The sequence below is a fragment of the Chinchilla lanigera genome, unplaced genomic scaffold (assembly GCF_000276665.1).
Source record: "Chinchilla lanigera isolate Chin_1 unplaced genomic scaffold, ChiLan1.0 scaffold00126, whole genome shotgun sequence".
Classification (NCBI taxonomy): Eukaryota; Metazoa; Chordata; class Mammalia; order Rodentia; family Chinchillidae; genus Chinchilla; species Chinchilla lanigera.
Window position 1 is genome coordinate 683,741 of NW_004955527.1, and position 18,979 is coordinate 702,719.

An 18,979-nucleotide genomic window follows, 5' to 3' on the forward strand; every position below is an offset into this window, starting at 1 on the left:
TAAATGGGCATGTTGGTTTCTTAGCTGCAACCAATGAGCCATAAGAATGCAAGGTTAGCATTGGGGGAAACTGGATCAGAACTTTTCTGGGCATCTGAAGCTATTCTCAGAGAAAAAAGATTAATAAGACATAAAAAGAACAAGCAAAGCCTGTGGAGGTTTCTGACAATGCCTTGGCCTGGGTCTGCCCTGAAGCTCTTAGGCCGCCTTCTCCTGGATTAGGACACAGGGCCTTTGCTCTTGGTGGCCTTCCAAGGGTGCTCTTCCTCTTGCCCCTTCTCTTCCAATCCCTTTATCTCTCCATGTCTCCTTCCCTCTAGGCCAAGCCCTGCTCATCTTTCACATTCTGGTTTAAATGCCACCTATTTAGAGAAGCCATTCTGAGAACTATCTAATGTGTCTCGCCTGTCACTCTCCATCACGGCTGACATTTATTTCCTGCATTGAATTTATGCCAATCTGCCATTATTTTATGTAGTTGTTCACCTGTTTATTCCTTGACATCCTCAGGAGAGGGAGTCTGCTGGCTTCCACGGAGACCCTACCATCTTGCAGGGACCATGGGGGTAAACGCAGCTGAGGAACACAGAACATGTGTCTGCTGACTTGTGCAGGGGGACCTTCTCCGGCGTCCAGGGTGCAGCGCAAGCCTGGGCCTCTAGCCTCCCCACTGCTGCTCATCGTGGTGGAGCTGCAAAGCGACGCTCCTTAAATACAGCCCCTGTCCTGCGACTGTGTAATTATAGCTACTCAGTTCCACATCACCGTAAGTGCTCGTAATTGCGTAATTAGGACCCACAATGTAACACAATCATTAACATGTATACCTTGCCGTTTCCGACCGATATTTTTGTCAAAGCGCCCAAAGTAATTAATTTAGTGTGAGGCTGGAGGAAGCACAAGGAGGAGAGAGAGAGTGCTTTTCCCTTTGTCTTGCTGGTGGCGATGAGAGAGAACACAGTATCTTTGAGAAAGAAGCTATTTATCAGATTCTCTTGCCCCGAAGCGTCCCACGGAGCAGGATGTTGCGTCACTTGTGGAATCATCCAAAATGGATAAAAACCAGTTTCTCTTTGCGCTTAAGGCACATTCCCAATTACCTTTGTTGCTGGAACAGAGAATGTCCTCATCTTTGGAAAAGGTGTTTTCCAAAGGTAAAGAGAACTTGTATTCGTGAGGGGTGGAGTGGAGAGGGGAATGGAGGCGCTTAGCTTGCACGGGGACAGATCTTCCCTTTGGGGTGATGGGAAAAATCAGGAGATGGGTACAGGGTTTGCATGACATGTGAAGTACTTAATGCCAGGGCTGGGGATTTAGCTCAGCGGCAAAAGCGCCTACCTGGCAAGCGCAAGGTCGTGAGTTCGGTTCCCGGTACCGGAGAAAAACCAAAAAAAAAAAAAAAAAGAAGTACTTAATGCCCCCCCAGTTCAACCCTTAGAAATAGCCAAAATGGTGAATTTTACATTTTGCATGTTTTATCACAATGAAAAGAAACCCAATTTTATATATATATATATATATATATATATATATATATATATATGACCCAAAAGTAGTCATAATATTCTGACAGGAGGAAAAGTCAGCTCCACACCATGCAGAGAGTAAGACTACATTTTTTATTTTTTAAAATTATGGATAATAAGAAACTGCAAATAAGAAATCAAAATGATAACGGATTATTTCTGAGAAGGATGATCTTTACTCTCTTCTTGGGCTTCTCTATGTTTTTCCAATTATATATTCTAAAATAGATGCTGTGGCTCTTTTGTGAGCTGATAAAACATAAGTAGGTGCACATGGGGAAGATACTTAATGGTCTTGGATTGCACATTTGGTGGTGTCAATGGTGAATTTTGTGTTATGGGTATCTTACCACAATAAAAAATGTGTATGTGTGAGTGCGTGCATGTGTGTGTGCGTGTGTGTGTGTGTGTGTGTGTGTGTGTGTGTGTGTTAAAGCAGTGAGTTTGGAGACACTGCTGCCTGAGCTTTCTTGGGATTGGTATAGCCATGATTTGCCACCACCCCACTGACCAGTCCACTGCGTGATCCTGGGACAGGGTGTGGGCAGAGGGGCAGAGAGCAGAGGGTGGAGAGCTGTGGCTTCACTCATTTCTAGGCACCGTCTAAGTTAGATACTTGACTCCACCAGGTGGGTAGTGCTGGGTTTGGACTTCTGCAGATTCAATTTGGTTCCAGAAGGTGGGTTGAAGGATTCACTCAGTTTATTGTGATTCAAATCGAGGCCAGTGTAGACTGAGCTCTCCTATTACTCATGAGGTAAAGGCTGTAGGATGGGATGAAACAAATGCAATTGTAGCGACAATAATCAACAATCTGTAGAGGACAAACTGTCCTCAAGGACAGAATAAAATGGCACCCTTTGACACTTGTTACCAATAGCAGCCAATTGTATGGGTGTAGTGTTTTAAGTTTTTTAATTAGTACATTTTTGTAGTACATAATAATCACATTCCTTGTGAGAAGTAGGTATATGTACATAACACATCTTAATTATTTTTTTAAATCCCTATCCCCCTCCCCACTCACTCCATCTCTTTGTCCTCTTCTCATTTGCTCATATCAATCTTTTCTTTTGCACTTTATATTTTGGGTTTCTCATAGTAAGGGAAACTATGGGATATTTAAGCTTATGTGTGATTTATTTCACTTAATGTTATGGTCTCAAGGTGCATCTTGACTTAGAGTTATACTACAAAGCTACAGTGATGAAAACAGCATGGCATTGGCAAAAATAAAACAACAACAGACTCATGGATCAGTGGAACAGAATAGAAGATGCAGAACAACCCCAGGCACTTTCAGCCATCTGACTTTTGGCAAAGGGGTCAAAAAGCTGTGCTGGAGGAAAGACAGCCTCTTTAACGTAGGGTGTAGTATTTTTACCCTCCTGATGCACACCCTTAGTTTCTTTATTGTATTACCAGGCCAGTCCTTTGAAAGTGGCTTTTCTTTTAAGATGGATAATGCTAGAGCCCATCCAAAAGGTGCTTCTAGAGGAAGCACCTTTAGGAACCCTCTAGAGTTAGGGACAGACAGCCGGTATTCCTGATGTGAAGTCCTGGAGGAGGCAAGAGGGAGTGAACCTCCTCTAGGATCTATGAAGGAAGGAAGAGCAAAGGGAGGATCCACAGGGAGGTCAGATGTGACTTTATTAAAAGGATATCATCAGCCCAGAGTGATGGCCTAGGCCTGGAATCTCAGCACTCTGGGAGGCAGAGGCAGGAGTATTGCAAATTCAAGCCCAACTTGAACAACTCAGCTACTTAAGGAAGCCAGTTAGGGTTGGAGAATAGTTACTTAGGGAGGCTACTTAGGATTGGAGAACAGTTTAGTGTGAAGGCTCTGGGTTCGTCCCCAGTAAAACACACACACACACACACACACACACACACACACAGAGAAAGAGAGAGAGAGAGAGAGAGAGAGAGAGAGAGAGAGAGAGAGAGAGAAATACTATGCAATCACTACTACCAGAGATGACTGTGGTTCAGTCTTACAGGGGCATCTGGGAGCTGGTGCAGAACATCAAAGCTGTCTTCCCCGGGGCTGAGGGAACTGGGTATCTATACATCAGCACCATCTTCCTGTCACTGCTTGGGTCTCCTCCAGGGTATGCTGAACCCCCAGGTGATGCCAGGCTGCCCCATGAGGCCATCACAGGCTGTGTTTTCACATCCTTGGAGGATGTACTCACAGCTGCAAGAACTCTGAGACTCATTCCATCTGCGAGATGGGCAGAGAATAGATCTGAAGTTGGTCCCACAGTGACAAGGCGGTGACTTGTGGAAAGTGGCCTCAGGACTTTAGAGGTCCAACCTCGGTGCCAGGGATACCATGCCAAGATGCTCCAAGGTCTCCCTAAGCATCAGCAGGGAGTCAGGGTCCTGATCACCAAGAGGGGTCTGGGCAGCCTGGAAGCTGGGCATCCTCGTGAGTGACACCACCTTGATTCTTTCTTCCAATAACATATCACTGAGCTCCTGCCCTGAGCCAGATCCCAGATCTGACACTGGAGACACCAAGGTGAACAAAACCAAGCAGGTTGGACGGTCAAGGGCCCTGCTCACAGGGTGTCCACATAAAGCCTGGACCCACCAACTCTAAAAGGGTTCTCTATCTCCCTAGAAGGTAACTCTATCTCCCTAAAAGGGAGATAAGCAAAGCCCCCCATTGTCACGGCTGATTTACCACCCCTGACACTGGAGAGCAGCCCTGGCCTGGTGGTCGCCATCACTTCCTGGTTGTGTAAACTTGGGCAAGTTCAACTCTGTGCCTCAGTTTCTCCATCTGTGAAATAGTAAATATCTAACAAAGAGGGTTGTTTTAAGGATTAAATAAATTACTGCAAGTGAAGTGTCCGCAGCAGAGTCTGCCACTCAGCAGGAGTTAGCAGTGATATTTCAAGGAGCTGATCTTTTGGTCTTTCTAGATGCTCCTCTGAGCCGGTTCACAGTTGTCCTCCTATGTCCACTGGTTCCTGGGTTGTGGAGAAGACCTAGTCCTCTGAAAATGACGGAGGATTGAAACCAGGCCTCATAGCTGCCCCCTGGGTGAGACCCCGACCCCTGGTTCTGGGTAGAATAGAGCCGGAACATGTGGCTGGATGAGGAAGAACTGAGGAATTGCAGTGAGGTAGACCTGGGGTGGCTTCCCAGCTCAGCTTCCTTGCAGCTGTGAGAACCTGGGAAGGCTGCTTTGCTTTCTGGAGCTCTAGATTCCTTAGCTTTGAAACTGTGACCCTAGAGCATACCTCACAGGATGATTGACCACTTACTCATTGGGGGCTGCGCTGAGAACCAGCCCAGGTTCAGTGGCTTCAGACCACAGCCATCTGTTCCTCTTTTGTATCTGTAGATCAGAGGTCTGGGCTGGGTTCAGCCAGGTGCATCGTCTGCTGGTCTTGGTTGGGTTTGTTGGGGGTCCTGTGGTCAGTGGGTGATGGGTGGCCTCACTCACTGGTCAGGTGTTTAGCTGGATGCTAAGTGGGGTGACTGGGTCATGTGGCTGTCATTGTCCAGAGGCCAACCTGGGCTTGTCCCCACGGTGGCAGTCTCAGGGTTTCCAAGAGTGATGAGGGAGAAAAGCCTCTGCTATATGAAGTGTGCTACTGTTTCAGGGTGGCCAAAGCAAGTCACGTGGTCAGAGGCCAGTGGTGGAGAGGATGATGGGAAGGGGAGAATTTGGCCAGTTTTGCTATCTGCCTTGGTTGTCTTGAATACACAATGAGACACCAGAAACCAAAAGTGGTGGCATGTGACTGTAGTTCTGGCTACTCAGAAGGTTGAGGCAGGAGGATCACTTGATTCTAGGACTCTGAGGCTAGCCCAGACAACATAGTAAGACTTTGTCTCTTAAAAAAGAAAATAAATCTAGGAGTAGTGGCGTACATCTGTAATCCCAGTGCCTTGGGAGGCTGAAGTAAAAGGATTAAAAGTTTAAGCCCAGCCTGGCCCATGTATCAAGATCCTGTCTCAAAATAAAAATAAAAATTAGTTTAAAACTAATGAGCTCGTATGATTAAAGAGACTACGAGCCTTGAGTGTCAATAAATGAATTAACAATGATTACCTTTCTGTCCTCTAGGATTTTAGTAATAAAAAGACTGGTGTTATAATTATTAATAATCATTTAACTCAATAGGTATTGAACACTCATGTTGAACTTTAGGCAGAGCCTGGTCCATTTCTCTCTGTACCGTGAGGATGACTGGCCCTCGCCGGCCACAAGGACACAGTGAGGGACCTGTGCTCATCTCCTCCCCAGTGGGTCTGCACACCGCCCGGTGACGAGAACACTGCTCTTGTTGGTATAAAATCCATGTCTCCACGTCCTCCTTGCGCGCAAAAAGGCAAGCAAGACTCAATAGCTTCTCATTTTTGTTTTATTTTGACCCACAACCCCCTTTCAAACGACCGGAGGCCAGGAGCTATTTGTAGAAGCTTCATTTCTTTCTTCTGCTCCCGGTTCCCCGAAGGCATCTCCTTCCTGATGTTTCATCTTCCTCCTTCTGCCCGCAGCCTCGCACCTGCCTAGGGGGCTGCTCCTGGCTGCAGCCACAGCTTCAGGAGACTCCTGGGGGTGGTGAGCGGGACAGGGCCACAAGGCTCTGCCTGGTGCCGAGAACACTGCTCTTGTTGGTATAAAATCCATGTCTCCACCTCCTCCTTGGATGGAGGATGACAGCCAGGCACAGCCTGTCTGCTGCTCCAAATATGCAACTAAGACACAGTCTGGTTCTTCCGGGCCCCACGGGGTGGCTACTCCCCATCCGTAAGGGAAAGGAGCTCCCTGCACCTGGCAGCTTCTCAGGGCTTCCAAGGACCTTTGAGCACTTCTGAAGCTCTACCGTTCTCCAGTCCAGGAAAAGGGTTAGTGCTTTGAGCCTCGAGACCCTCAGATCAGCAAGTCAGTCGATCTGGAACTACCCCTCACTACAAGAGGAAAGCAGAACCTGACAGCCTTGAACCTGAGTGGTCTAAAATATGAGGTTTTTCTAATTTTTTTTTTTTTTTTCAGTACCGTGCTATAGACAGAGAGCAGCCCAGCCACAGCCCCAGCTGTAGGCAAATGCTCTGGCTTCTGTTTCAGCGACTCTGCTCTTCCAGACAGGACCTAGGCTGGGCTTTTCTTGTAAATATTGATAGAAGCCCCAGAAAGGAGACAAGAAAACAAAGGAGGTTTTATTTATGATCCAGAAAGAAACCAACCGGGGGAAAAAACCCGCAGGCCCAACAGGAGGGAGGAATGTTTAAATAAACCGTGATACATTCACTCGGCGGAATATTGTGCAACTATTGAAATGATGTTTACTGAGGGTTTGTAATAACACGGGAAAATGCTTATTCTAAAATGCTATGTGAAGAGAGGAAGCAGCCGAATTGTACACTCAGCATAATCACTCCTAGGCAAAAATCGAGCTGAACAAAAACGGCACAGAAGAAGGGCAGAGGGAGGCATGTGCCACGGGAGGGGATATCTTTGGGTGGCAAAATGAGGAGTTTTCTTTATATATACTTTTCTCTATTTTCCATTTTTTTCTATAACAGACAAGGCTGGCTTAAAATGGAAAGCAACTCAGACTTAATTATTTTTTTTTCTAAAGAAGAAAGAACTCTTATTGGAAAAGCAAGACAGATATCCACTAAAAGCCAAGTGATAGAGGCCACTCTGCTCTAAGAGCAAGAGGTCACAGACCCCAGGCTATTAAACCAGGTCAAATGGAAATCCTAGCCTCTGATCCCGCAAAAAGACATCGTTGCTCTGTTACTCAGCTGCAAGCTAGATATGACGTCTGTAACATCCTGGTATTACCTTGGCTCTCTTCCCTGAATGTGTGAACTCTGCTTCTCTCTGGGGAATGTAGCTTGTTCCACACAAGATGTCTCTTTCACAATTGTTGGTGTGATCGAATTCTTTCCCGTGTAGCAAGGCCCAATCAGAATAGCTGGGCCTTTCCTCTACACCAAGATGGCACACCAGGGAAGCAGCCTTGTTCTCTCCAGCTGGCATGGTGTGGCAAGAGTGGCCTTTCCCCTTCCTGGCCTGTGCATCTCCTAGATTTCCACTGGGGCTCCTGCTCAGATTCCATCCCATCAAGGAGGCTGGTCACACTGTTTGAAAGAGCAGTCCCTTCCCTCGCCTTTTCCCTTAGTGACATGGGTTGTAAATATTCATCTCTATGCTTGTTTTACAAAACTAGGCAGAGATCTGCTATATCACCAGTCCCTACAACAGTGCCTGGCCCAAATAGTCTATAAATGCTTATTTCACCAGTGATTGGATGGATCCTGGCATCACGCCCCTTGAGGGTCTTTTCAGGTTTCCAGAGCTACCTTGCTTCACTCTGATGTCCTGAACATTTCCATTCCTAAACCTAGCTCCAGAGACCCAGATCAGTGATTATAAGTACACCAGCTCTGATCTATTGGTAATGACTATGACCTCTGGCACACTGGGTGGGAATAGTTTGAGGTCATTATAAGGACTCGAAAAGATAGGCCATTGATTAGTGATGTCTGCCATGGGATCATAAGGGAAGTAGATTAGCTGTACTGTGTACCTGTCATCTCAAACCAGCCTAATCTCAGCTCTCCCCCTCACCATGACAGTCACACCCACTGTTAACTGGGGGCTGGAACAAATTTTGCTGCCTTCCTCTGGCAGTCATCTCTGTGGTCCCCACCTATGGTATGCAATGGGCTTCCAAATGTGTACCTAGAGTGTTCCCTTGTCCTTCCTGGGTCTGGAACCTTTCCTGAACTTTACCCAGCTTCTCCTTCTCCTGCTGCTCACCAGAGGCCTTCCTTTGGCCTGGGCTTGGGTCCAGCTGCTCCAGCTTCCTGATGGGCTTTGCCTCCCAAGCACACCCTCCTCTACTTGAAATCACAATGTCAGTGTCTCCTTTGAGTCTCATCACTGAAAGCATCCTTCCTGCTCCTACCCCTCGGAGGCCCATGCCTGAGTATTTCTCTCCCCAGGGCCCAGCTATGGTCCCAGCTGGCTTTCCTTCCCAGTCTCCAATTTAGGAATAAATTTAGCTGTCTCATCTTCCCATGCCCTAGACTAGGGACGGTGGCCTGTGTGATCCAATAAAAGCTTTCTTCTCATCTCCATTCCAACCTCTTTCCCATTCTGTGCTCTCATTCTGCATCTTCTCAAAAGACTCCAGCCCCAGCCCAACATCTACAGTGGGCCTGAGCTCCTGCTGGGACCACCTGCAATTTGGGAAGAACTCTGCAGAACACTGAGATCCAAGGCATTGCTATCTTCTCATCTGTCAGGCCCTGTCCCATGTCCCCTGCTCCAGGCTGGGGCCAAGATCTTTGTCTCTCAGAGAGGGAATAAGGGCTATGGGGGTAGAGTGGACCAACCCGTCTCCCTTCCTTCTGGGAAGAATGGGTACCGTTCAGAATTTACCAAAGCTGATGCGAAAGGAATCTCTGGATGCTCCAGCAGAACCCTCCAGCTCTGCAGCTCTATGATAGATCGGGCCCTCCCTGGTCCTCCCTTGACCGACGAGCCTAATCAGGTGACCACATGGCGGAGGGGGGGCCGTCCTGCTGTGCCCTCTCCCCAGTCCTGAAACACTGACAGGTAGTGGCTTCCTCACTTCCAGACAGAGGCTGGTCACCTAAAGGATTCAGAGGTCCGGGGCAAGAATGCTGCAGTCAGGGAACAGCGGATATGAGCAGGGGTCTAGGAAGAAGGTGGCTTTGAATCACGTCAGCTCTTCCCTTTCCTGAGACTTTGTTCTTTACAGAATCGATCATATTCTGAGTAGACCTCTATAAGAAGATGGTTAGTTTCTCTTCCTTCCAGTATACAGAATTCCAGGAACAAGAAGAAATAGGGTTGGGTAAATTTACTCTGCAGACGAGAGGACTGTGGGCACCTGCAACTTCAGCCGATCAACAGCTTCAACCCTCTCTCCTTCTGCCTGAACCCCCAGCTCTTTCCAGTCCTGCCTAACCCCCCCCCCCAACTTTTCCCACCTGTGCCCCAGGTGCTTCTGGGTACATTAAAGGTGGGGCCCAGTGACTCATGTTTAGGAAGGGGCCTGGAGGCTCACAGAGGCCTGGCCCATCTCCAGAGGGATAGGTTGAGGGGCCTCTGAGGACACCTAGAGCTGTGGTTGGATAAGCTAAGCTTCAATGGGGTCCTGGTGTAGCCCTCAAGATTTGAGATCTGAAGCAAGATGGTGATCATCCATGCAGATGTGATACCTTCTGCTTCGGAAGGCTGGTCCCTAGCGTCACTATTCTGTGAAGCAGGCTTCTGCAGCCCATAGAGGGGAAAGACCCATCTGGGACCCCGAAGCCAGAGGAGGTGGGGCTAAAATTCCCCTCTTTATGGCCAAATTTCTGCTCTCCCAGAGTGATTGGCAGGGCTGGGGCTCTGCCTTCTGATCTGTCTTGGGGAGACTGGCAAAGGGGCTGCTAGACCCTGGTCTGAAGCACGTCAGGGCCAGGCAGGGTCAGGACAGTGGGCAGGAGGGTGCCCCGTGGAGATGGGAAGTGCTGCAGCTCCTTGGGCACAAACCTGGGTGAGACGTGGTCGGCCAGGAAGCAGAGTGTGCGGTAGCGCCCCACACAGTAGACGCGGGTGTCCACCACGGCGCACTGGAAGGCGTCCGGGTAAGGCGAACGGAACGTGGCGCACTCGTACCAGAGCCGCATGGTGGCGCTACAGCGGTACACGCTGATGCCCAGGCTGCGGTTCAGATCAAAGCGGTACAGGAAGCCGTTGACAGCCACCATCTCGGCCGTGCGGTCCTTGCTACCGCCCGTGGGGCTGGCCCACCAGCGCTGATCTTGGGCGGAGAAACGGAGCAGCAGGTAGCGCAGCGTGCCGCCTGTGACAAAGATCTCATCGGCACACACCGTGGCCGTGTGCGCCAGGGCAAAAGTGTCATTGGGGAGTGGTGGGGCAAAGGTCCAGTGGTCCAGGCGAGGGTCATAACGCTCCACTGTGTTCAGACACTCTCCCCCAATGGCATACAGGTGGCCATCCAGGGCTACCAGCTGGCAGTGAGGCCGGGCCTGGTTCAGGGAACTCACCTCACTCCAGATCCCTGTCAGTGGGTTGTAGCAGAAGACACGGTTGGAGGGCTGGTGCCCGGGCCCCTGGCAACCAGACACCACAAAGAGATAATTGAAGAGGCTGCAGACAGCACATCCCCGGGACACAGCCTCAGGGGGCAGCTGGGCCAGTGGGTACCAGGCATCCTGTTCTTCGTCATAGCAACAGAGGCGGCTACAGTCTTCCTGGGGGCACATGTCAGCCACCACCAGGCACTTGCGGCCAAGGAGCCGTCGCTGGAGGATCAGTTCCCGCTCTGCACCACTCAGGCACCCGTAGATGTCCGGACTGCGGAGCACCTGGAGGTAGTTGTCGCTCATCACCTTGTAGGCTGCCTCCTTGAGGGCCTCCAGGTCCCGCCTCTTGGCCAAGGTCAGCACCTCATAGCAATTGCCCAGATCCAGGCAGATGTCCAGGGTGGAAGCAGGGCTGAGCGGGATGTGGAAGATATTGGTCATAGCCACCAGCTGTATGTGGGATTCCCCACCGCACGCGGATGAACTCGGCAGGGTTCCCTGGTCTGGATGAGCTGGAGCAGGTGCCCCAAAGCTGTCGGGCTGGAGCTGGAGCTCTGGGTTCTCTGCGATCTGCAGGAGACTCTCCTTCCTGCTGAAGCCATGTGCAGAGGGTGACAGCTCCAGCTGTGGGGAGGCCCATGCTTTGGCCCCATCTTCTGTATCACTAGCTTGGCCCCTGGAGGATGCTCCTCTTCCCAGGGGCTCTAGCACTGGCCCAGGGGAGGCAGATTCAGCCAGAGCTGCTGTCCTGGAGGCCCGCTTGGATGTGGCCTGGGAAGTGGATTCCACATAGTAATCATATACCTTGCCCTTCAGCTGGGGCCCTGGCGCCTCTGCCTTCTGTATGAAATTCTCTTCCATTCGGACCCGCGCCATGGATGAGAAGGTGTAGGAAGCATTGGTGGCTCCCTCCTGCTGCTGCACGGCCAGGCCCATGTCTGAGGTAGCCTGGAGGGTCCTGGTCTCTTCCCTGTTCACCTCTGTCACGTGGCTGAAGACCCATTTCTGGTTCATGTCACTGCCGCCTTCCGTGGGGGCCGCCCAGCTGTGAGTGGGTCCTAGTTCCCCTGGCTCTGGTTGCTCTGGGAGTCCGCTGTCTGGCCATGCAGCAGGTTCACCACCCACACAGCTGCCGTCCACTGCCGCGGCAAGTCCAGCTGAAGAGCTGCAGGGAGGGGTGGGCTTACCGCCAACAGCTGCTCCAGCTTCCTGGCCGCAGCAGCAAGGAGGCACCTGCTCAGAGCCCAAGCACTGTCCACCTTTAATTGCGGGCTTCCTGTCTCTGCAAGTTGCTCCCGGCAATGGGACGCAGGGTCCTCCCGGGTCCTTCCAGCTGCAGCCCAATGGGGCTCCAGCCCCGTGGCTGGCCCTCTGGCGTCTTGGCCGCCTCTGGAGTGTTCCTGGAGAAGCACTCTGGACGGCAGGCTGCCCTGAGCCCTCTGCTTCCTTCTCAGCGTTGGCCTCGGTGTTCCCACCCTTCTGCGGCGCCCGGGCAGGCCTGGACTTGTACAGTCCGTAGGCCGCTGTCACCAGGAGCAGCACAACAGCGGACAGCACTACCTTGCCCGTCAGCTGCATGTCCAAATGCCAGTCCTGGGCCTCTGCTTCTCTGGGGAGCATGCTTCTCAGGCTGACCCAGGCCCAGGAATGTCAAGAATCCGATTAATGATTGCCCAATAGGGACCAGTTCCTGGATCCCGCTGGGCCAAGTGGGAGGGCGTCCTTGGCTGGCTGGGTCCAGCCAGCTGAATAGTTGGAGCAAAGGTGACTTTGAGTTGGCACAGAGTAGCCACTGGGGCTAGGGATGGCAGGCCTCAGCCGCCAGCCTCCTTGGATCCTTCCCCGGGGGGTGGGGCGGAGCCTGCCTAGAGGCTCAGCCTGAGATCAGCCACCTGAGGCTGCAACTTGTCCTGCAGCTGGGGGGCGGTCCAAATGTCCAGCCAGCATTCAAAGAAGGAGGAAGCTTTTAACCAGTCACCTCATGCCAGGAAATGCATCGGGTTGGTCAGTCTGTGTGTCTGCTTTGTTTTCTCTTTTGCAAATTGCTGCAAGTGAGGCTTGGGTGTGGTGAGCTGGGCGGCAGGTGGATCCAGGTTAGGCGTGGTGGGGGAATGGGTCCTGTCCCTGTGTGTGGGGTCAGCATTTAGCTGGTCAAGGGAGGAGGACCAGGACACAGCAGGGAGGCTGGAGCCAGGGCCTGCAGCCAAATCACCTGACCCGCTCTTGACCACCTCTGCCCTCCTTTCCTGCCTGGCTGGTTTTTGCTGAGAAGTGGGTGGGGAAAGGACATCGCATTAGCACCCAGATAGGAGCAGGACACAACCTCTCCCCTTCCATGGTGACTGGCCGAGGGAAGACCCGCACCCCCCAACCGCACCCAACCCCCATATCACCAGTGCTGTGGATCCTGGATCCAAAGTACAGGGCTCTGCCACTTACCAGCTGTGACTGCAGGCTGTGTCATGAAGCCTCGGTAAATATTAGCGTCTCATCTCCCTCCTTGTCCTCCTCATCGCACACCCACTGGTATTAATACATCCTGGTATTAATGGTTATCAACTGGACCTTCTGAAGCACAGATCTCACTCTGCCCCTTCCCTGGCCAAGGTCCTCTAAGGGTGCCCAGCAGCCAGTGCAGGGTCTCAAGCTCTTGCTGCCTACTGGGCCCAGCAGGTAAAGTCAAGGGAGGACCCTCACCCAGCCAAGGGTGCCAGGGGCTGGCCCGCCCTTCCTAGTCCACACGTGATCTAAAGCAGCTGAGTGGTCAAACAGTCACGTGCTCAATCTCCATATTTAATAGTGTCACCTAGTTGAAAAACAAAAATAAAAACCATTCTGGAGGTCTAGGAAGCAAACACACATTGCAGGAATTAGGTGCTGAAGACTTTGACCTTGGGAGAAAACTCTAACTCCTTTTGCAAGTGTTCACTGCCTTCTATGTACCAGCATCAATTTCCCCTGAATTTGTCTCCAGATCACTGTGTAGCATGCCTTGCTTTGCAGCCTCTGGGCCAGGGCTCAGGCTAACTCTCAGCAGGCCAGGCCTCCTTAGGCTTGCTGTTGGACATCCTTCAAACCCATCAGAGTAGGGTCAAAGGCTGCGCCTTCCCTGTCCCCCGTCCTCGCAAATCAACATTTCCTTCATTGGACCTCTTTCCTTCCAGGATCCTGTTCCAACTTTTACCACATCTGCTGTCACCGAGTACCCCAGGCACAGCATCTGCTTTCTACTGGAGCCTGGCCTGGGCTCGTTTGTGAACCCTACAACACATAGGGGGCTTCATAGCAGGAACAACAGCCGGTGTAGACTGTGTCTTCATTCAGGGGGATCAGGAAGAATGGCATTTGAGGCTCACAGCTCCTTTAGCGAGGGATAGATGGTCGCCCCGATTTTTGGCAGTGGTAATGGAATCTCTGATGTCCTCTCAGTCTGCTTGTAAATGGACACTTCAGTTCTCCTTTGCAGATTCCAGGTTTTACATACTGACAGGTATGACTTGGCCTGTCCCTCAGTGACTGGCAAGCAGGGATGGCTGAAAACTTTCCCTGGTGGTGAGTGAGTTCTTACTCCTTATGTAGTCAGGGGAGTAAGGGAGAATGGGAGTGAGTCCTAGGTGCTGTGGATAAATCAAGTCATTTAATCCTCCCAGCAGTCTGGGAATGCAGTGTTTCCCCTTGGAACCAGTGTCCCTGGGTACCTAAAACAGCCTTCGAGGTGCAGAAGGGACTCTGGGAGAATCGCTGGGATCAGAAGACACAGCCCAGCTCTGGGGAACTTAGGTTCCCAACTCAAACCTGGGACCACTTCCTGACAGTCGATCAAGCCATGCTGCCTCCCCTAGGAGAGATTAATGAGGTGATTTATCAGAATCTGAAAATAAAAATTCCAGAAAGGGTTCAGAATTGGCTAAGAAAGGTAGGGGCATAGACTGACCAGATGTCCCCCATGCACCGGCTCCTATGCTGGGGTGCAGTCATGAAGGTTGAAGGGACAGCTGTGCCTGCTTCCCAGGGGAAACTGTGGTTTCACTGGGATGAAGCTGAACAAGAAGGTGGCGCAGAATGGGAGCCCGTGAACCACCTTGCACAGGACAGTGAGAAGGCATCTGATATGGAAGGGATGGAGGAGCAGAGAAGGAGAAATAGCAAGGACGAGGAACCTGGGGGCTCTCAGAGCCATGACGATGCACAGAGACCTCCAGACTGGAAGTGGAGGCGGGCTGAGTGCAGGGCAGGTGTGCAGGAGGCCCTGATGTGACACCTCCTATGACCTTCTTTTGTTTCGGGACAGAAGTGACATTTGCAAAATAGATGAGCACAGGGGAAGCCTTGATTAACCAGCCCGCCTTCCTTTCTAGTTCTTGGCAACCCACCGAAGACACTGCTTACAGATGTGGCTTTATTGTAATTCAGGTACACCCCGAGGTGACTGCAGTTCAGAAGCTGGTTACAATTCCTGAGAGCAGAGGGCACCCAGTGTCATGCGGGACCCCCAGAGAGGCAGAGGGAGTGAGGGGAGGCAAGGGTGAGAGTGTTTATAGCCACTTGTGGGGAGGAACGGAAGAGGCAGGAGGAATGGGAGAAGCAGGGTCAGCAGATTCAGGGTTAGGGGGCATGAATATTTTTAGCAACCCGAGCTATCTTTATTTGCCTGATATCTGGGCCTGGATGGGCCAACATAGGTCCAGAAGGTTAGGGAAGGAGGTGGCTGGGGTGTGCATTCTGGATTGCTTGGTTTGCATATGGAAAATCTATTCAGGAACTAGCTAATCTCAGGGTTGGGGTGTCTTTCCCAAATCAGAGAGGGCCCTGGTGCTGGGTCTAGAAAAAAATGACAAAGGGTTAGAAGAACAGAGGCTCTGGGGTCTGGAGAGGCAGGGTCTTCCTTGCGAGATATCCTAGGTCTTATTGCAGCTGCAGGTGAAGACGACAGGGCCCTTGGCTGACTTCAGACTCCACAAATCACAGCCCCTTTTTTTTTCCAGTCTCTGTTTGGAAAAACTGAAATGAACAAATGAAGACAGGAGTGAAATTAAAAGTTAATTGGAAGTCTCTACTGGGCTTCTGTGAATGTGCCTGCCTGCTGCCAATCGGGGATCTCTGATAAATTAAGACTCTTCCGCAGGCTCAGGGGGTGGGTAACACCGGCAGAGACGGATGTGTGCTGTGCAAATCAACACACCCATCAGCTCTGCATTCCAACGTGCCAGGGACTCATACTGGTCAAGCCAGATCCGAGTCCTCCCAGGTGGAAGCTAGCTCCAGGTGCCTGTGCCAGGTGAGGCCCTGAGCAGTGCACCAAGGCAGGGAGGAGGCAGGTGCCAGCATCTTGGAAGGAGAGGTATGTGCAGAGAAAGGCACAGGGGGAAGATTCGGGTGGTGTGTGGCCTTTAACACACATACCCACACACATGTATGCACATTCACGTACACGCGTCCAGGTGCATACCCACGTGATGCGTAAGAATGCACTTACACCCACCTGCAGGTGAGGGGAGCAATCCTCTCTTTTGAGTCTACAAGGGTCAGAGATAAAAGGATCCTGGTTTGACCCAGCCAGATGTCCTTGCTCTAGTTCCAACTATACTGAACCAGAGGAAGAACGAGTCCAGTCCAGCTGGGAGCAGAACACAGAACTTCTGCTCATCTGAAAGATGGCCAGTGCATATCCGGCTGTGGTTTTTACCCTTGCTCTTGGGCCCTTCCTTGGATAAATGCTCCTTGGCTTGTGTTGGGGTTTATTCCACTCAGCACCCTGCACTTCATCTCTAGCTAGACTCGCTTCTCAGTCCTTCGGTGCTCAACCATTTCCCTTCTGGTTGATAAATCATCTCTGCTGGGCTCCACCAACCTGCCCCAGTACCTCCACAGTCCTCCCCACCATTCTTGAACTTGAAGTCAGCATGTGGCATTGCAAGGTGTTGTGCTGACTGTGTTACCATCCCATTTTACAGCTGAGGATGTTTCCAAAGTCCCACAGCTTGGAGTGGCCTGCAAGGGGAGCTCAAGACAGTCTTCTCTTTGACCTTGGACCCAGCACCCATCACCTTCATGGGGTAGGGGTCAGGCAGAGATTGTTCTCCAAAGAAACAAGTTACTGGCTTACTTATACATCCGATGAGCAGAGACCTGGTGCAGATGATAGCAGCACTTAGGGGAGGGCGAGGCAGGCTGCAGCTGCTAGAGAGGGGGTCTGGCCCAGAAAGAGAGTTTCGAAGGCCTGGAAGTGCCAAGGGTGCGGAGAAAGGTCCTACATACAATTGCCACCGCACGGCCCATTAGGAAATGGAATAATGGCACGCAGTACGTGCCTGTGCATTTGATGGGGAAATTGAATGGGAAACGGTTCGTGGGTGCTGTGTGACAAGGCAGTATGCATCCTGATTTTTTCCTCTTGAGGTGGAAGAAGTTGAAAACAAGGAAGAGTCCTGAGCTGTAGCATGTGGCAAGGAGGCCCTGCCTACCTGCAGAGCTCGGCTGTCGCGGAGGGTTCGGGGCCAAGCCAGAGCAACAGTAATAGTATCAAGATCTAGTGTTCACTGAGTGCTTCTTTGAGTCCTGCTCTGGCTCGCGAAGGCTGCAGTATCATCTCTAATCTCCCTAGCTACCTTGTAAAGTTGGTAGGATTTACCCATTCTAAAAATAAAGAAACTGCAACTCAGATTCTTGTTCAGGCCAGGTCTGTTTTACCTTAAAGGTATTTTTTTTTTGCTAGTACTGAGCTACATCCCAGCTTTTTTTTTTTGTATTTTGAATTTTGAGACAGGCACTCACTAAGTCTCTAAATTTAGGGTGGGTTCAAATTTGGATCCTCTTCCTCAGCCTCGCAAAGTGCTGGGACTACAGGCGTATGCCACCATGCCCACTTGGTAAACTTTGCCACTCAATAAAGCGTCACCCAGGAGCTGGTTAGCAGGGTTCTAGATCCACACCAGCCTAAAATATCATAGTCACCATGGTAGCTCACCCCAGGTGATCTTGGTAGGCACCATGAACCCCTGCATCGTCAGTACCTCACCCACCCAAGATCCCAAAAATCCATCACCTGAATGACCTTGAACCTCACACAGAGGTCAGTGACTCCTTGACTTTTGAGCTTCAGTATCAATCCTGACTGATGTCACTACTGAAGATGCAAGTCTTCCCTGTGCCTCCGTTTTCTTTTCTGTCAGATGGGCACGATCTGTCTTCTGGAGCCATTGTCACAAAACACATTAGGATGTCTGGAAATTACCCTTGTACCTAGCAAGGATTTGATAAGTTGTTGTTTTGGTGGTGGTTCTGGGGATTAGACCCAAGGCCTTCACACTGAATTATTTCCCCAGCTTTTTATATTTTATATTTTGAGACACTTTTACTGAGTTGCCCAGGCTGGGCTTAAAGTTGTGATCCTCCTGCCTCTGCCTCCCTGAGTGCTGGTATTACAGGCATGCATGACCACACCTAGATGATAAGTGTCTTTTTGTTTATTCTGCAGTGCTGGGGGTCCAACCCAGGGCTTCATGCATGTTAGGCAAGCACTCTACCCCTGGGCCTCATCTAGCTCTCGGTAAGTGTTTCAGGCTGGATGCCCAGCTCCTAACAGAAGCGACACTGTCATGTGCAGACTGTGTGCCTGCTCCTCAGGCGGCTTCTCTCATTTATGTGACTTTGCACAGCCTATATTCTCAGGAAGAAACCCAGCCAGCTTAGACAAAAGAACCAATCACTTGCCCAAAGTCGTACAGAGAGGAACTGGCAGGCTTGGATTCCAACCTGGAGCCAGCAGAACTCAGGACTTCCCCCTAGCAGGGCTGCGTCCTCCCGGTCGTGAGGTCTCTCCTTCATGACAATATTCCTGAAGGTGGCCAGCTCTGCTGCACCCGTCCGGCTGCAGCCAGCTCCCCATCCTAGGAGCTCATTTCTCCCCTTGGCAGGGGGGGTTCCTGCGTTTTTACTAACCTCCTCCCTAAGCCACTGCTAGCTGGCTCCAGAACACCCCGCGGCTCCCCGTGGCCTCTCCAATCAAATCTAAATGCCTCTGCCTGTTCTCCAAGGTCCCTTCATGCCCCAGCCCCATTTGTCACTGCTCCCAAACACCCGTTCTGCTCCAGCCAAGCTCATCCATTTACCGTCCCCCTGTCCCTTCTGTCACACGGGCCATTTCTCCCCATTGTGGAGCTCTCTCTTGAATCTCTGTTGCACTGTTCACATTTACAAAACCTCCGATGGAGATGCACCTGTCCTCAGGGACAGAGGCCAGGCCGGGAGTTCCTCGCTCGTGCTGGGCGCCAGGCCCCACAGAGCCTCTTCTAGAAGCGAGGGACCCTGGTGGAAAGCAGACCGCTTGCGATGTAGATAGCTCAGTTAGTGTAGGA

The 18,979-nt window shown here is 51.1% G+C and overlaps 1 protein-coding gene across 1 annotated transcript; it reads right to left on the bottom strand.

Moving 5' to 3' along the window:
• Positions 1-5,890: 5,890 nt before the first annotated feature.
• On the bottom strand, positions 5,891-12,510 carry Klhdc7a (kelch domain containing 7A). The gene has a single exon (XM_005409805.2). It carries the CDS (start codon positions 12,240-12,242, stop codon positions 9,963-9,965), a length of 2,280 nt encoding a protein of 759 aa, XP_005409862.1. The 5' UTR covers positions 12,243-12,510; the 3' UTR covers positions 5,891-9,962.
• Between the last annotated feature and the right edge of the window lie 6,469 nt (positions 12,511-18,979).

Coding starts and splice junctions, on each gene's coding strand:
- Klhdc7a (XM_005409805.2), bottom strand. CDS start 12,242: ATGCTCCCCAGAGAAGCAGAGGCCCAGGACTGGCATTTGGACATGCAG.